The sequence below is a fragment of the Pongo abelii genome, chromosome 9 (genome assembly GCF_028885655.2).
Source record: "Pongo abelii isolate AG06213 chromosome 9, NHGRI_mPonAbe1-v2.0_pri, whole genome shotgun sequence".
NCBI classification, from domain to species: domain Eukaryota; kingdom Metazoa; phylum Chordata; class Mammalia; order Primates; family Hominidae; genus Pongo; species Pongo abelii.
Window position 1 is genome coordinate 2,852,542 of NC_071994.2, and position 16,626 is coordinate 2,869,167.

At 59.6% G+C, this 16,626-nt stretch overlaps 1 protein-coding gene across 1 annotated transcript in view; it reads left to right on the forward strand.

The window, feature by feature from the left end:
* The window catches only part of KCNQ1 (potassium voltage-gated channel subfamily Q member 1), a 407,444-nt gene extending 397,227 nt beyond the window's left edge, over positions 1 to 10,217 (forward strand). Inside the window, exon 16 of the mRNA XM_024255585.2 lies at positions 8,101 to 10,217. Coding sequence (XP_024111353.1) covers positions 8,101 to 8,337 — 237 coding nt within the window. The 3' untranslated portion in view covers positions 8,338 to 10,217. The remainder of the gene's footprint in view (positions 1 to 8,100) is intronic.
* Positions 10,218 to 16,626: the final 6,409 nt, after the last annotated feature.

A 16,626-nucleotide genomic window follows, 5' to 3' on the forward strand; every position in this document is an offset into this window, starting at 1 on the left:
AGCAGGGGCTGGGATCCCTCAGCCCCTACAGCCGTGGTGCGGACTTTGTTGTTTGCTCAGAGTACAAAGAAGAGGCCTTCTCCGGGTTCTTAGCAGAGGAGCGAGACCTCTCCAACCAGGGAGACAAGAGGGGAGGTTATGAGGTCACCTGGGAGAGGGTGGGTTCCAGCTCCCCTTGCCACTCCCCGACTGGATGCCAGAACGAGCCTGTCGTCTTTCACCTCCAGACAGCAGGGCCCTGGCTCCCGGTATCAAAGCATGTAAAAGAGCGGTCGCTAGGGCAGTTCTGCGTAGACGCCAAAGTACATGAAGACGTGCAGGAACTTTGTGCCGTCGACCCTTGAACAATGCAGGGTTGGGGCACCGACCCCCGAACTGCCCAGTCAAAAACCCATGTATAACTTTTGACTCCCCAGAAACTTCACTAATAGCCTCCTGTTGACTGGAGGCCCTGCCAATAACATAAACAATCAATTAACACATATTTTGTATGCTTCATGTATTACAATGAAGTAAGCTAGAGAAAAATGTCATTAAGACAACTATAAGGAAGAGAAAAGATATTCATTCAGCGTAAGCAGATCATTGTAAAAGTCTTTATCCTCGTCATCTTCACGTTGAGTCAGCTGGGGAGGAGGAGGGGTGGCTCTCACTGTCTCAGGTGACAGAGAAGGAAGAAAATCCGCGTAGAAGTGGACCCGCATGGTTCAAACTTGTGTTGTTCAGGGTCAATGATACACAAAAAGGACATTCTAATCCAGTGGGGAAAAGGTCGATCATTCCATAAGTGGTGGGGTATCAACAGGATAACCTGCAAAAGTAAGTCTGTAGATCAGAATCAATCCGATGTGATTCAAAGATTTAGGGGTAAAACACAAAAATGTATTAGGAAAAAAGATTTTGGCGTTGGAATGGAGGAGGCCCTTCCAAGCACGCCCAGGATGAGAAGGCATAAAGGAAAAGATGGATGGCTTTGACCACGTGAAAAAGTCAAAACATAAGTAAGACCTCTGTGTGGCAAAACAAAAAAATAATAAATGCCATAAATCCATACACGAGACAAATAGCACACTAGGGAAAAACATGTGTGACGTGTACTTGACATCTTTCTTAACAGAGTCCTTACAAATCAATGAACATGAAAAGGCCCAGTCCCAGCCTCAGCTTCTCTGCTCAGCACCCACCCTGGGAGGGAGTGGGCTTGGGGGGCTTCTACCCCCTCACTCCAGCCTTGGGGCCCCAGGAAATTGGCCGGGGCCTCACTTATTAGTTCAACAAACATTTGTGCAGCACCAACTCTACCCTCCATGTATTTACTGGGCACCTTCTAGGCTCCAGGCTCTGGGAGACTGTCTGGGGTTAAGACGGTGACTGCCTGGCCTAGAGCTGGGCCTCCAGCTGGTGGCAAAACACCAAGCAAGGAGATCAATAAACCAGGACATTTCAGGGAGTGGTGAAGGCTTAGAGGAACATGGGGAGAGATGAGACGAGGAGGCCGCCCAGGATTTTGAGCTAAGGTTATACAAAGCAGCAGAGGACAGCATTCCAGGCAGAGGGAACAGCGGGTGCAAAGGCCCCAGGGACCGATTGAGATGGGCGCTCAGATCGACATGGGCGTGCTCAGTGCTGGAGAGGGGCCAGCGGAGGAGACACCTCTGGGGGCACTGCAAAAGGAGACTGGATTTTACTCCCAGTCCAGTGGGAATTCTGCAGAAGGATTTGGCCCAGTCTGGGAGGGAAGGCTCAGCCTGGCTGTTGCCTGGAACAAGCGGGGAACAGGCTGGGGGCATAGCCAGGCGGTGAGGTGGTTGTGACAGTCCAGGCAAAAGATGCTGCCAGCCTGGGCAAGGGGCATGGGGGGCAGGCTCAGAGCACATGCTCCAGACCAGAGAGCCACAGACAGCAGGTGCACACCGGGGACCCTGGATAAGTTGGTCGTGCCCTGTGGATACAGGATTCGGGCTGGCTTGGGAGGAATCTGAGTTCCTGCTGGGACACGCTGAGCTGTGGGGCTGTTGGCCTGCATGCCTTGGAGCCCCTGGAGAGAGCAAATAGCTGACGGAGACATCCGAGGTCCCAGGAAGGGAACCAGGGTCCTGTGGTGATGATCTTGAGATATCCCCCACAGTGGTCAGTCAGGGACATGGCGCCTCTGAGGCCCTTGGGGGGCCAAGCATCCATCGGTGAGCAGAAGCTGGCAAAAGTGGATGTCAGCAGCAGGGGGAAGGGTCTTTCACCATCTTGGCCCTCTCTCAGAGGGAGGCAACCCCGCTCCTGGGGGGTGGTCAGTGAGGGCCAGCCAGGCAGCGGCAGCCCCAGGAAGGGTGTTGGGGTGGTGCTGACCAGGCCTCTGCCGCATGGTTGTGCTGTGCCGAGGACCCGCTGAGAACATAACTGACCATGAGCGGTGTGGGTCCCCAGCCGCAGCAGAGCTTCCTCTGGCTGCTTGGCAGACAACAGTAAGACACCAGGGACAGAGACAAGGTTGAGGATTTGGTCTGCAGCCTCTGAGCGGACACACTCACCCTCAGTGCCTGCCAATTCAGCCCCACCACAGGCGCCAGTCCCGAGCCTGAGCACAGGGGCTGCCATGACACTCGACTCTCTGGGCCAAGACTCACACCCAGCCTGGACACTGCCCAGGTGAAGAGCTCTGGGGGACAGGTGGAGCAGCTGGTATGTGTGTGACCATGGGTCCCAGACTCAGTGCCATCTGTCTCCCCATTAGGAGAGGACACCTGGTACCTGCCCAAGCACCCATGCCATGGGACTTGCTGCTTGCTCTCCATGCAGCTTTGTCGCAGCAGCACCCCCAACTCCTCTGATGGGTTGCAGGGGGTGCTCACCTCTGTAGAACACACAAAGGCCCAGGGGCCTCGGGGCGCAGGCAGGTGCACTCCAACCCTTGGGCAGCCCAGAGAACAACCTAATGGAAAGTGAAGGGAATTGTGCAAGATCGTGTGCAGGGTGGTTCCTGCATTCTTGCACACACAGTCTCCCACACTCATACAGCCACAGGTACGTACGAGGTACACATGTGCGGGCTCACCTAGCATGCCTCCCGTGTGCATAGCAATGCTCCTTTGGCCTCAGGCCACAGGCACACATGCGCGACTGTACGTGCACTCGAGGAATTCCTAATGATCATGGTCATTGGGTGGCTCACAGTGCACTGAGCACCACACTCTGTCCCTGGTGTCTTCATGCCTCAGTCCACTTGATCCCCTCAGCATCCTTCTGGGGGAAGGTGCTACAGCTGCCCCGTTTTATAGGCAGGGAAACTGAGGTTCAGAGAAGCAAAGTGACTTTCCCAAGGTCACCCGGCCAGGAAGCAGCAGAGGCAGGATCTGACCCCAGACCCGCTGCGGCACACACACGCCTGCCTGCACACTCCCGTGAGGAGGTGCTGTGTGCCCAAGGCCCTGCAGCGGTGTGGCGGGTTCTGAGGCCATCTCCCACTGGCCACAGCACAGCAAGCTCCAGCAGGGCAGCTGCCCAAGGGCCTGGCAATAAAACCTCAGCAGTGAGAAACACGGTCGACTTTTGTCCAAGAACTGAAGCACGAAAGCAAAGTCAAACACAATCGCTCCATGCCCTGCCATGAACTGCGACCTTACCACGTGCTGTGACCTATTGCCACTTGTGCCCGGCTCTGCACAGGAGCCGGGTTTGACATCCAGTTGCTCAGAGCCTGATATGAAACATTCTAGGTACCGCCCTGAGAGTGGCTCAGTAACTGCTGGCTCCTCAGGGCAGACAGGAGGAAGGCCAAGGTGACCTTTGCCCTGCGACCCTACGGAGGGCCCCAGGGAGGCCCTGCCTGGTCTTTAGACATTGCCCAACAAGGATGCTAGAGGGAACAGTGAGTTTGCTGCCTCCTGGGGAACTGCAGCCCAGGCAGAGAACAGGACCCCCACCCTGGGAGCAGCGGGTGTGCCCGGCCTCTCCCGCCTGTCTCTGGCCAGTCTGGCATCCACGAGGCCAGGGCCTTTGGCGGTCCTAGGCGGGGATCAAGGCCGGGCAGGTTCTGCAAAAATTTCCCTTGAAAGACTCTTTTTCAAGATTTTCTTTTGAAAACAAATTCATAACCACATCAAACAGGAATCCCCGTTGCCTTGGGTTTGATCGCCGGCCGCCCGGGGCTCTCTAACTAGCTGTTATTCTAATTGCTTTTTTCTCTTCCGAGGGCTGCATAGGTCTCTTATGGTTATTAATTTGGTGAGTGCAGGCCGGGCACAAAGCAGCTTTTGTCTGCCTTGCCTTTTAATCACTATCAAATTGCAAATAATGGCGGAGGCTGAGATCCCCAAAATTGATCTGTCCCAGCAGTTCTTGGGGAACCAGCCCCAGTGCCTAGAGCATGCACTGCCTTCCCCGAGGGCGGCAGCTCCCCGATGGCACCTGCCCAGATGCACCTCCCTGTGGGTGGGGTCTGGCCTCAGCCATGCGAGGTGCTTCTCAGGCTCCTCCATCGCCAAAAAAACCAAATGTGCCAGCGAGATGAAGGCACCCTGCCTGCAGAGTGGTGGGGTGGGACTCTTCAGGGACACGTGCTATGACAAGTGCTTGAGTCAGAGCTGAGACTCTGGGGCTGCAGAGGAGCCACCTGTAGCCCAGGCCTGGGTCCTTCCCACAAGGGGGGCAGCATCATGATGCATCAGACTGTGGACCCGCCCTGGGCATCCAGCCCACATCCTGGCCCACCCCCGGGGCCTCTGTCACCAGCAGCTGGGATGATGAGAGCATGTCTCTGGGGCCAGAGACCCCAGCCAGTCCCTCAAAGCCCCAGTTGGCACAGGCAGCAGTTGAGGTGAGCTTGGGACCAGCCAGAGCCAGGCATGGGCTGACGCTGGCCCAGGCAGCTTCAGGGAGCCCTTCAGTGTCAGTCGGAAGCAAGCTCGGCCCTGTGGCTGCCTCCCTGCCCGAAAGGTGGCTGAGTGCCTCTCTACACGGTGCCGGGACTCCCTGCCGGGAGGAGCTGTCACCAAAGTGGCTCAGGACCGAGCGCCGGCTCCAGCCACACCCTCAGCCTGCACAGCCTGCCTGAGGCCCTGACACCCACTGTCTCCTTCTGTCCCAAGAATCCCCTATGAAGGCCTCCACACCCATTAGCACATGTGGGACTTGGACAGATGTTCAAGTGCCATAAAGTGAAAATTTATGAAACCACAAATGTTCATCTGTGATGTATTTGGTGCTTTAATTAATGCCAAACCAATTGATACCCAAGCTGGGGCCTGCACAGTTAGTGACAGTAAGCCATGCAGGGCAAACCTCGTTCAGCGCTACCAGCATGCGGGACCCAGGGAGCTGAGGTGGGCCCTAGGACACAAACCCGGGCTTTGCCCTCAAAGGCCCAGGCTGGCTGCACCTTTGATCTGCTATGCTCTTGTAGGTCTCTGGGCCTCAGTTTCCTCATGTGCACCCTGAAGGCTGAGCGACCTCCCATGGCCCCTGCCAGGCACGAGCAGGTCGTGGGACTGAGAGGGCTGGTCCTGCCGTCAGCAGGAGCCACAGGGGACAGGGTGAACAAGAACAAGACCTCAAGCCGGTCCCCCTCCCAGAGGCCCCGCCCCACCCTGCCCTCTGCTCTCGCTGGCTCCCTACCTGACACACTGCGTCCTCCCCCATGGCAGCTCCGTGGTCTCAAGATGGAGCCTTGGTGTGGGAGCTGTGGGGACAGGATGGGAGACATGGCACTCTCAGCCAGTGCCCCTGACCCTCTTTTCCTGGGCCTCAGTGTCTGCATCTGTGGGATGGAGTGTGGGCCCCTGTGGCTCGTCCCCAAGTGGCTTTGCAGAGCACTGAAGTGCTGGCAGGTCCTTGGGTGTGAGGGACCCCGGTGGATGGCCCTGGGCCCCTGCCCCTGCCAAACCACAGAAGTCCTGCACCCCTTTTCTCCATAGTCTGGGCTTCACATCAGGTTTATCTGGGAAAAATGAAACATGGGGCTCCCTCTGGCCTGGACCGTCAGACCTCGGACGTACACCTGCCCTTGTGCTCGGGACAGTTGGGTCTCAGACTCACCCCATACCTGCAAGGCAGAACCACAGAGGGGCCAGGGAGCCTCCACACTGCAGCCCCCACCACCCAGGGCTGGGAGTGGGTCCCCTGGGCTCCTGCTCTGGGCAGGGCACAGTCCCACCGCCCAGGTGGAGGCTGCCCACCTAGCCCTCTAGACAGACGCTTGGTCTCACTCAGGCAGGCGCCCCTCTCTCATCTCAGCCTCTCACAGCACCCTGTTGGCCACCTCTTCCTTATCCTGCTCAGCCTCCATGGTAGGTGGGTGACGACCACAGCACCCAGCCTTTGAAGCTGGCCCGGGTCCACCCGGACCCTGGCAAACTGGTTGCTCCCTCTCTGGCCATACCGGGGCTTGTGCCCACGTCACCCAGCAGCATCTTCCCTGGGGTGGTCTCACCCTCACAGAACCCAGCCCTGGCCCACACCTCGCCCCAAGCCTATCCAGCTGGATCAGTAGTGGGGCTGGGCGCGTGAGGGACCAGGCCCACCCGGAGCAGCCTACGGTGCAGACCCCTGGAGTGCACGGCCAGGTGGACCGGGCCAGCTCCCGCCTGCTGCCTGTCCTTAGAGCCAGTGGTTGACGTTGTTGTGGCTGAGTCATCTTCGTGCCTTTCTCTGGAGCCATACGTTTCCCTGAAGCAGCTCTGCTGTTCAGCCCTTATCACATGCTGATCTGTTTGCCCCTCCCCCGCCACTTCTAGGTCTTTCCAGGCCTCCAGGTACCCACGGTGGGGGAGGGTCTACTTTATTCTCCACAGAGCACGCTGAGGGGCTCTCCTGCAAGAACACCACAGGCTGAAGGAGCAGCCCTGTCTCCTGTGGCCACCAACAGAGCTGTGCGCCCTCCCCGAACCCTCACTCATGCTGGGGCCCCCAGGTCCAACCTCCTAGGGAGAGGGGTCCCCAACCTGGACTCCCTCACCTGCCCTAGTCTGCCCCTGGGGTTGGCCCTGCTCCACCCAGCACCTGCTCTGAGGGTGCCGGCCTGCCGGCCAGGGCCTTCCAGTCTCCCCATCAAGGCTGGATGGCCACTTCCCACCCAGGGCCGGGCTCCAGCCTCATTCCCCAGCGGTGCTGTCCTTCCAAGGAGCTCTCAGACCACCTGGCTCTCCACTCGTTTGGGCCTTCTCTGCTGCCCCCGCAGCACTGTGAGGCCTCTGAGCACCTACTCTCTGCGCTGGTGCATTTCAGGTTCTGTCCTGCCTTGACCTCCCTGCCAGCTTTGCAGGGCAGCCACCCTGGCACATAGCTCACTGCAGAACCAGCCCCTGAGAAGGTGGAGGCCACATGGCTAGCCAGAGGTCACGCTCTGACCACAGAATGTGGGTGCAGATGGTGTCTGGGAAAATAGTGGTGTTCCTGCCAGGTTAAAGACATGGCATAGTGGTTCCTGGGGGATGATAAAAAACCCCACCCCTACCCCCTTGCAGAAAGCATTGCAGAGGCACAAGCCCTGTGCCCTGCAAGCCCCTCCTGGAAGTAGCCCAACAGGGGCATCCCCTGCACAGCCAAGCAAAGCCCAAGGCCTCTGCCTCCTCAACCACCCCAGGCCCTGCCCATGAGCCAGCCTTGCTGAACCCTGCCCTCTGTCCAGTTCTCCTCCAGACACAGTAGACATAGCCCCCAGCCTTTCTTGACCCTTAACCCAAAGGTCCCCAAGCCTGGCCTCAAGAAGCCAAAGGCTGCCGCAAACCCAAATATTTCAGGTCCGCGTCCCTGGTGCAGACCCTGCCATGTGGGGATGTGGCACAGAAGGCCGGCCAGCCTGGGGAGCAGAGAAGGAGGAGAGGAGAGCTCCTGACCCTGAGCCTACATGCCTGTGGACACATATAGGGACTCCCAGCATGCACGGGATGGACTCCAGTGGGCACACATGCACATTCCTTGCACACACACAGGCACGACCGAGGGCCTTGCAGACATAGGGTGCACACGTGCGTGCCGCCTGCATACAGCACGCACTCGCAGAGACGGTTGGCACCTTCCCTTCCCCGGCCCCAAGCCTGGGCCCTGAGGCTGTCTGCACACCTGGCTGCTTCCCACCACTGACTCTCTCGTCTGCCTTTGTCCCTGCAGGTGACGCAGCTGGACCAGAGGCTGGCACTCATCACCGACATGCTTCACCAGCTGCTCTCCTTGCACGGTGGTAGCACCCCCAGCAGCGGCGGCCCCCCCAGAGAGGGCGGGGCCCACATCACCCAGCCCTGCGGCAGTGGCGGCTCCGTCGACCCTGAGCTCTTCCTGCCCAGCAACACCCTGCCCACCTACGAGCAGCTGACCGTGCCCAGGAGGGGCCCCGATGAGGGGTCCTGAGGGGGGGTTGGGGCTGGGGGGTGGTCCTGAGAGGGGAGGCCAAGAGTGGCCTCACGTGGCCCTCTCTGAAGGCGGCCACCTCCTGAAAGGCCCAGAGAGAAGAGCCCCGCTCTCAGAGGCCCAATACCCCATGGAGCATGCTGTCCGGCACAGCCTGAGCTTGGGGGCTCAGCAAGGCCACCTCTTCCTGGCTGGTGGGTACTAGAAGTTGGCTGGGTGTGGGGGCCCCATCTCAGGTCTGAGTTGTTACCCCTAGCGCCCTGGCCCCCACATGGTGATGTTGACATCACTGGCCTGGTGGTTGGGACCCAGTGGCGGGGCACCGGGCCTGGCCCATGTATGGCCAGGAAGTAGCACAGGCTGAGTGCAGGCCCACCCTGCTTGGCCCAGGGGGCTTCCTGAGGGGAGACAGAGCAACCCCTGGACCCCAGCCTCAAATCCAGGACCCTGCCAGGCACAGGCAGGGCAGGACCAGCCCACGCTGACTACAGGGCCGCCGGCAATAAAAGCCCAGGAGCCCATTTGGAGGGCCTGGGGCTGGCTCCCTCACTCTCAGGAAATGCTGACCCATGGGCAGGAGACTGTGGAGACTGCTCCTGAGCCCCCAGCTTCCAGCAGGAGGGACAGTCCCACCATTTCCCCAGGGCACGTGGTTGAGTGGGGGGAACGCCCACTTCCCTGGGTTAGACTGCCAGCTCTTCCTAGCTGGAGAGGAGCCCCACCTCCCCACCCCTGAGCCCGCTCTGCGTGGGGCTCCCACCTCCAACCCCTCGCCCAGTCCCAGCAGCCAGCCAAACACACAGAAGGGGACTGCCACCTCCCCTTGCCAGCTGCTGAGCCGCAGAGGAGTGACGGTTCCTACACAGGACAGGGGTTCCTTCTGGGCATTACGTCGCATAGAAATCAATAATTTGTGGTGATTTGGATCTGTGTTTTAATGAGTTTCACAGTGTGATTTTGATTATTAATTGTGCAAGCTTTTCCTAATAAACGTGGAGAATCACAGGCTGGGCTGGGCACTGCTCTCACCTTGGTTCCTGGGGCATCCATGGGGTCTCTGGGACAACCTGGGGCTCAGCCTCCACATCCCTGGCCAGCTCCCACCAATGCCTGCAGGCCTCTGGGTTGCTTCCTCCCCAGGAGACCCCCACCCACAGTCAGGACCCCTGCAGTTCCCCTGGAAGCAGTGCCCAGGTGGCTGTGGAATAGGAATGCTATGTCCGTGTACCGAGGAGTAGGTCAGAGTTCAAAGGGTTCAGAGGGGCTGCAAGATGCCATCGAAGGCTCCAGCTCAGCGATGTCGCTCCTGTTCTGGGCCCTGGGCTGGCCCTGGCCATGAAGTCCAGTCATAGTGTGGTCACTGCCTGTCTTCCAGCAGACTCTATGCCCTTGGGGCCGATGGGCTCTGTCTGGGCCTCTCTGTCTGCCCCTCCCAGGCCAGGGTGGCCCTTCACCAAGGACCCACATGCTCCGCTCTGGGAGCAGGCCCCACCCAGGCCCACTCCCCAGGATGCCAAGGGCTAGACTCTGGAGTGGGTGGGGTGCAAGGAAGGCCTGGGGCCCCTGAGGCTCCCGTATGTTCACCCCTGTCCTCCTCCAGGCGTCTATTTCCCCATTGGTAACACGATGCTCCCTTAGCCTGTCCAGTTCTCTGAGTGGGACAGAGGGGCCACCACCCTGCTCGCCCTGACCCTGTCCCTGCAGCTTTCTGTGAGGCTCTCCTCTCCTAAGGTGGAAAGAGTGCCTCACTCTCGGCACAGACACACTCAACCAGGGCAGGTGCATCTGCTGTGCCCACACCTCAGCTATTGGACCGTTTCTCAGTCCTTCAAGACTGCAGCCCCTTTCTGTCCTCTTTCCAGAGCCCACCACGAAGTCTCAGAATATCAGGGCTTGGGGCATCTGAGATCTCAAGGATGGGGCTGTCCTGAGTCCACTGGGGGCAGGAGGCGGCCAGCAGCAGGTGGCAGGGACAGGAGCCCCAGGTTTCTGTGTGGAGTAGGGGTAGAAGCCCTTGTCAGAGGGAAAGGCCCTAGGTCCCACCTGGTGCCAAGCCCACTGGGCCCGTGCCCCCAACCCATGGGTCTTGGCATCTGGCCTGGCCAGCACTGACCGGGATGGACGAGGTGGAGGGGCAGCACGGGGCTTCCCAGGCTTCCCTGGCCTGCACCCCCGGGGAGGAGTGGGAGCAGCAGTTACTGAAAGGCAGGAACTGTTGTTTCCTTGTTGAGTAAATATTTGTGGAAACCCAGGGATGCCGGCCGGAAAGCAGGGCCCTCCACAGCGCCCAGGCCCCCCAGCCCCGGCCGCCCACCCCGGGACCCTGGCCCACAGGGAGCTCCATGGGGCCGCCCATCTGGGCCGGGCGCGGCCCCGGCACCCAGCCCACGTTGTTGTCCGTATTATGGACTGTGCACAAAGTGCCCGAGGACTCCACTCCTGGACGGGCCATTGCAGCCCTCTCGGGTGTGAAATGCAATTTACCTGAAATAAAGCCCAATTATGGAATTAGCTAATTAAAGCCATGGCGGAGGCTGGGCCGGGCCGGCCGAGTGCTCAATGCCCGCCGGTGCCCGTGGACTGAGGGAACAGATGGCGCCTCAGCCCGCCGTGCCGGCCGCATTCCTTCACTCTGTCCCCCGATAAGTGACCTAGACAGCACACGACCATCTGGTGTGTGGCACGTCCTGCGGGCCCCGGACAATGGCCCGGCAGACCTCCCCGTGAGAGGGCCGTCGCCCGGGCAACGGTGGCATGTGCAGCCCCGACCCATTCACGGCCCCTCCCGCAGCCCCTTTCTTCGGGCCCTTTGTGGCCTCACCGCGGCTGCCTGGCTGCTCTGGCTGAGGATAGCCATGAGTGTTTGTCCGCAGAGCCGGCCTTTGTCTCCAAATTGGGCTCCCTTATTGAGGTCCTCGGGGTCCAATGGGTGCCAGGAGCATCTGCTGGGGGTGACTGGGGGAGGGGCTGCTCCTGCTTCCTGGGGCACCCACCTCCTCTGCCAGGCTCCCCTCCCCCATCGCCTGCCCTCAGATGTCCCCTCATGGGTGCTGGGCGTGGCCGTGGGGAAGCCTGTCTCTAGGGCTGGCATTGGCCAAGCCCGAGGTTCTCCCGTCTTCTGGCCAGGGGGCCAGGAAGAGGAGGAGGCAAGGGCGGGGCCAACCTGCAGCCCCTCAGCTCCCACCCCAGTCCTGTCTGCGAAATGGGGAACAGTAAAAGAGCCCCCTGGAAGGGGCGTACGGGGTAGGGGCTTGATGGAGGTGAGACATGTGAGCTCTGGGCCTAGGCCAGGCACATAGTAGGTGCTTAATAAAGGAAGCCAAACAAACCACCTGGGTGGGTGATACTGGGCTCTGCCTTCTTGCTGTACTCCTGCCTGTCCCCTCGGAGCTCCTTTCCGAGGCCCCTCCTGCATCTAGCCTTACCCCACTAAGCTCCCTGCCCCTCGGTGCCAGGGAAAGCTGTCCAAACTCAAGCTGGCAGCTCCCCATCCTGCTCTCAAGCTGACCGTGACTCCCCACTGCAGAGTGGGCCTCTGAGGCCCCACAGGCTGCAACCCTGCCACTCACCCTGGGCATCCCCCGCCATGAGCCCAGCTTCCCCATCCTCACCCTGTACTTGACATCCAGCCCCCTCCCTACTCAGGACCTCCTTTGAGCACCATCTTGGCAGGCAGTCCCCCACCAGTGTGGTGGTCAGGAGTCAGGCCCACCACTGGGAGAGGGGCTGTGCTGGGCCTTTGGGGCCCCAAAAAGGAGCCGGGGCTGGCAGTGCCTAGTACAAGCCTGGCCCCAGCTGGGTGCTCAGGAAGTGCCAGTTAAATTAAGGAATAAAATGAAAATTTGGAAGGAGGCTGCCCAGCGCTGCACGTGCAGCAGAGGTACCAGGACCCAAGCAGGGCATCACCAGGCATCCCTCCAATGGACAGGAGAGGGGTCCACACCCTGTGCCCTGAAGGAGGGATCAGGCCAGGTGTTTTGATCTGGGGCAGCCGGACAGCTGGGGGAAGGAGCAGGAAGGCAGACAAGAGCCAGGGCTCCTGGGGCCACCACACGCAGCACCCCCATCTCCAGGGGATCTCCTGAGTCACCTGCAGGGATGGGGACCACCCTTTCTCAACTATATCAGGTCCCTAATTTGGAGTGCACATCTGAGCTGTGCCAAAGCCTGCTCCCCCCAGCACCCCTGCCTCTCCCAGCACAGCCCTCCGGGCTCTAGGACCCAGGGGTTCCTTGCGGATTTTTTTTTTTTTTTTTTTTTGAGACGGAGTCTCACTCTGTCTCTCAGGCTGGAGTGCAGTGGCATGATCTCAGCTCACATCTCAGCTCACTGCAAGCTCCGCCTCCCGCCATTCTCCTGCCTCAGCCTCCCGAGTAGCTGGGACTACAGGTGCCCACCACCACACCCGGCTAATTTTTTTTGTATTTTTAGTAGAGATGGGGTTTCACCGTGTCAGCCAGGATGGTCTCGATCTCCTGACCTCGTGATCCGCCCGCCTCGGCCTCCCAAAGTGCTGGGATTACAGGCGTGAGCCACCGCACCCGGCCTCCTTGGGGATCTTAAACGTGTCTCAGCCACACCATTCTCGGCCCCCAACGGCACCAACCATGCTCTTACCTCTGGCCCTATTCTTGTGGCCCTGGAGGGCCAGCTAGTTGGGAGATCAGGCCTGTGGCCTGTGTTTCAGCACCCTTCATCTTTCCTGTCCCCACCCAGGTCAGCCAGGGTCCCAGGTCAGCCAGGGTCCCAGGCAGCCAGGCCTGGAGGATGCTTGGGGCAGCCAGAGCCAAACAGAGCTTCAGTTTCCATTGGCCTCTGAGTGCAGACAGCTGGGGCCAGGGCCCCCTGGAAGCTGACAGGTCCCACCCTGGCCCTTCCCAACTCCATTGTGGAGCCTTGGTGAGGAAGCCTAGAGGGCCCTCAGTCAGGCAGTGCAGGAGGGCTGGGGGCTGCCACCCCATCCCAAGGCCTTAGAGGCCAGGGCACCAGCCTGTCCCACCCAGGCATTGGCTGGGTAATAGGAGGTGGGGCATCCACTCTGACCTCAAGATCCTTCTCCCTCAGTAGGTCCTGCTATGACCTCCTGGCCCCCCTCTTCAGCACCCCTGCGAGGCACCAGGCCTCCTACAACTCCTCTCCCCTGCAGCCCCCACAACTCAAGGCACCTGAGTGAGGCAGAGGGTAGAGGAGATGGACAGCCTGGCCCAGGGCAGCCCTGCTGGACTCCAGGGGATGCTTGGGCCCCCTCCCCACTCTTCCTTCTAGACCCTCACCCATGGCTCCCAGAGGGGACGAGGCTGCCCTTAATTCCCAGAGCCAAGCCCAGCCCCGCCCCCCACCTATCCCCAGGCTTGGGTTTCACACACATCCAGGCAGCGAGCCCTAGACCCAAGAAAGACACAAGCCGGGCCCAGAGGTGGCCGTGGATGGCTCAGTCGACAGAATCCATCCTGGTGCCTTCTGGGGCCTCAAACACACAGCTCCTTCCACTTCCTGGGAGTGGCCCCAAGGCGCAGGGGTGGGGGTGTCGAGATGGAGTCCAGGCCTTGTCACTTGGGCACAGTGATCTCCACCTGCATGACCCATGACCCTGGAAACCCCCACCTTCTCCTCTCCCCACTGCCAGCCCCTCCACAACATTCCCCGTGACATGCTCCTTTCCAGCCTACAGGACACATGTGGTCTTTCTGTGGCATCGCAGCTGAGCAGCATCAGGGCAGGAGGTGCAGGCTCTGGGAACCAGGCTCACAGCTTCATCTCCCTCCCGGGCCTGCGCTCTGGGAAGCCAGTGGCAGCGGCAAACCCATGGCGAGGAGTTAACAGGTGCCCAAGGACAGAGGAGACTCATGCTGAGGGGAGAGACCCCAGAGCAAAAAGGCCTCAGAGCTCGTGAAGCCCCCCACCCGGTACAGATGGGGAGACCAAGGCCGGGGGAAGGCGGGGCCTGTGCTGCACCTGTTTGTGTGACTTTGCATTGGAAAAGCCTCAGAGAAGAAATGGGACTTCCACAGCAGAGAAGTCGGTAGCTCAGCCAGGAAGCCACAGGGCAGGAATGAACTGACTGGCTGAAAGCAAGAGCTGGCCTTGCCAGACCTTGGGCCGGAGAGGCCAGATCTGAGGAAGAGATGTTCAAAATTCCAGGGTGGTCTGAGCACAGCTCCTCTGCTGGCCCGCACAGGCCAAGAAGCCACAAAGCACTGTGCCTGCCTGATACAGCCAAGGGTCAGGTGGGCCTTCAGAACACACCGAATGGCTCCAAGAAGGCTGCTGTTGCACCTGCCACACAGAAAATCCCAAACTTCCCAGTTGGATCCTCAAGAAACTGTTACAGCCTGACCACAAATGTGATTCACCAAACCCCACTGAATGACTTTTGGTTGTTTCTTAGCCACATCCCTCCCCTGGCCAATCCTGACACACACCTACACACACCTGCACACACACACACCTACACACATACTACACACACACCTACAAACCTGCACACACAATACACACATACTTACACACCTACACCCCTACACACACCTACACATACACCTACATACCTACACCCCTACACACACCTACACACACCCACACACCTGCACACCTACACCCCTACACACACCTACACACATACCTACATGCACATCTACAAACCTGCACACGCAATACACACACACTTACACACCCACACACATCTACACACCTACACCCCTACACACACCCACACACACATCTACACACCTACACCCCTACACACCGACACTGCTACACACATACACATATCTACAACACAAGAACTGCCTCCACTGTGTGTGTGGCGCGAGGCAGTGGGGATGAAGGAAAAGCTGAAGCCAGAAGCCGGGGATCCCCTCATTCACAGCCTGGCTCAGCCCCTCTCTCAGGTGCCCTGGGGCAGGAGCCAGGCTTCTCTGAGTTTCAGTCGCTCACTGCAACCACAGCTCCACAGAACTGACCCCAGGACACTCAGTGGAAGAGAAGATATTGCAAAAGCCGGCCCAAACGCAAGACCAAGCAGCAATGACAGAGCTCACTGCACTCAGGGAGAACCATGTACTGACGTCCTCTTCAGCCCAGCAACCTGGAGCTTTAACACACAAACAGCTCCTGAGACAGAGGTCTCCGCAGCAAATCCACCCACGGGACGCTTCTGCCAGGCAGAACCTGAGTCAACACAAGTGACCAGAGAGGGAAGGGCCCCAAATGCCATCCAGTTCTCCCAGAACTGGGCCATGGGGAAGAGTGGCCCCATAGCAAGGCCAGGATGCTGCTGGTGTCAGAAGCCCCCCGAGCACCCAGAGGGGCCAGAGGATCTGTGGGCAGAGCCTTCAGGTGGGCACTCAGGGAGCACTCACCCCAGCTGCGCCCCCAGCCACCCCAAGAAGGCCTGGCCAGAAGCATCTCTGCCAGGGACAATGGGAGCAATGGGCTAGAGGTGGACTGGCCAGGCTCTGGAAGAGGAGGCTCCAGCTGGGAGAGGCCACAGCCCCGGGGTGGGGCCCCCCAAGGCACTTGGGGGTGGAAATGTGCAGGCCCTGAGTGTTGATGGGCCTGGCCTGGGCCGACCCCAGAGACCCCAGCAGAGGCCTAGGGAGCTGGACCGTAGCATCGCCCAGGAAAAGGGCCCATCCTGGGGGTGGGCAGGAGGCTGCTTGAGAAAGGCTTCTAAAGAGGGGTTGTCAGGATGGTGGTGAATGCCATTAAGTAATTTCAAAGGGTCTTAATCAAATCCCCTCTTGGTCCGCAAGATCATGTCAAAGGACTCTGGAGAGGAAAAGAGGGGCAGACACTTCCCGTGCGTCTTCCACCTGACTGGCTGGCCCTGTGGCGTGGGGGCCTGCGGGGTCTCGCTCCGCCTGTAACTCCGTTTTTGACCCCAGCCAAGCCTGTCTCCTCTCTGGGCCTCCACCTCATCCTTGGGGTGAACCCACACTGCCCAGTTCAGGGAGCAGGCACCACCTCAGAGGGGGTCTGCAAGGGAAATGTCTCATCTCACCGCTCTAGGAGGAGGCCTCGGCGGCATCTCCAAACCATCAACACAGCTGCTGAGAACCACCACTCACAGAAGGGGAAACTGAGGCATAGAAGAGCCACAGGATGGGGAGGGGCTTTCACAGCTTCCAGAGCCTGAATTTCCTGGGAACTTGGGCCTGGTGCCTGACCGTGCATTGCCTTGGTTTCTCATCTATCAAACAGGCCGAGGCCACATCCTACCTCACATGGTTGGGGTGGGCTGTGAGCCAGGCAATGCAGCACATGTGGTAGGTGCTTCCAGAATGTTCT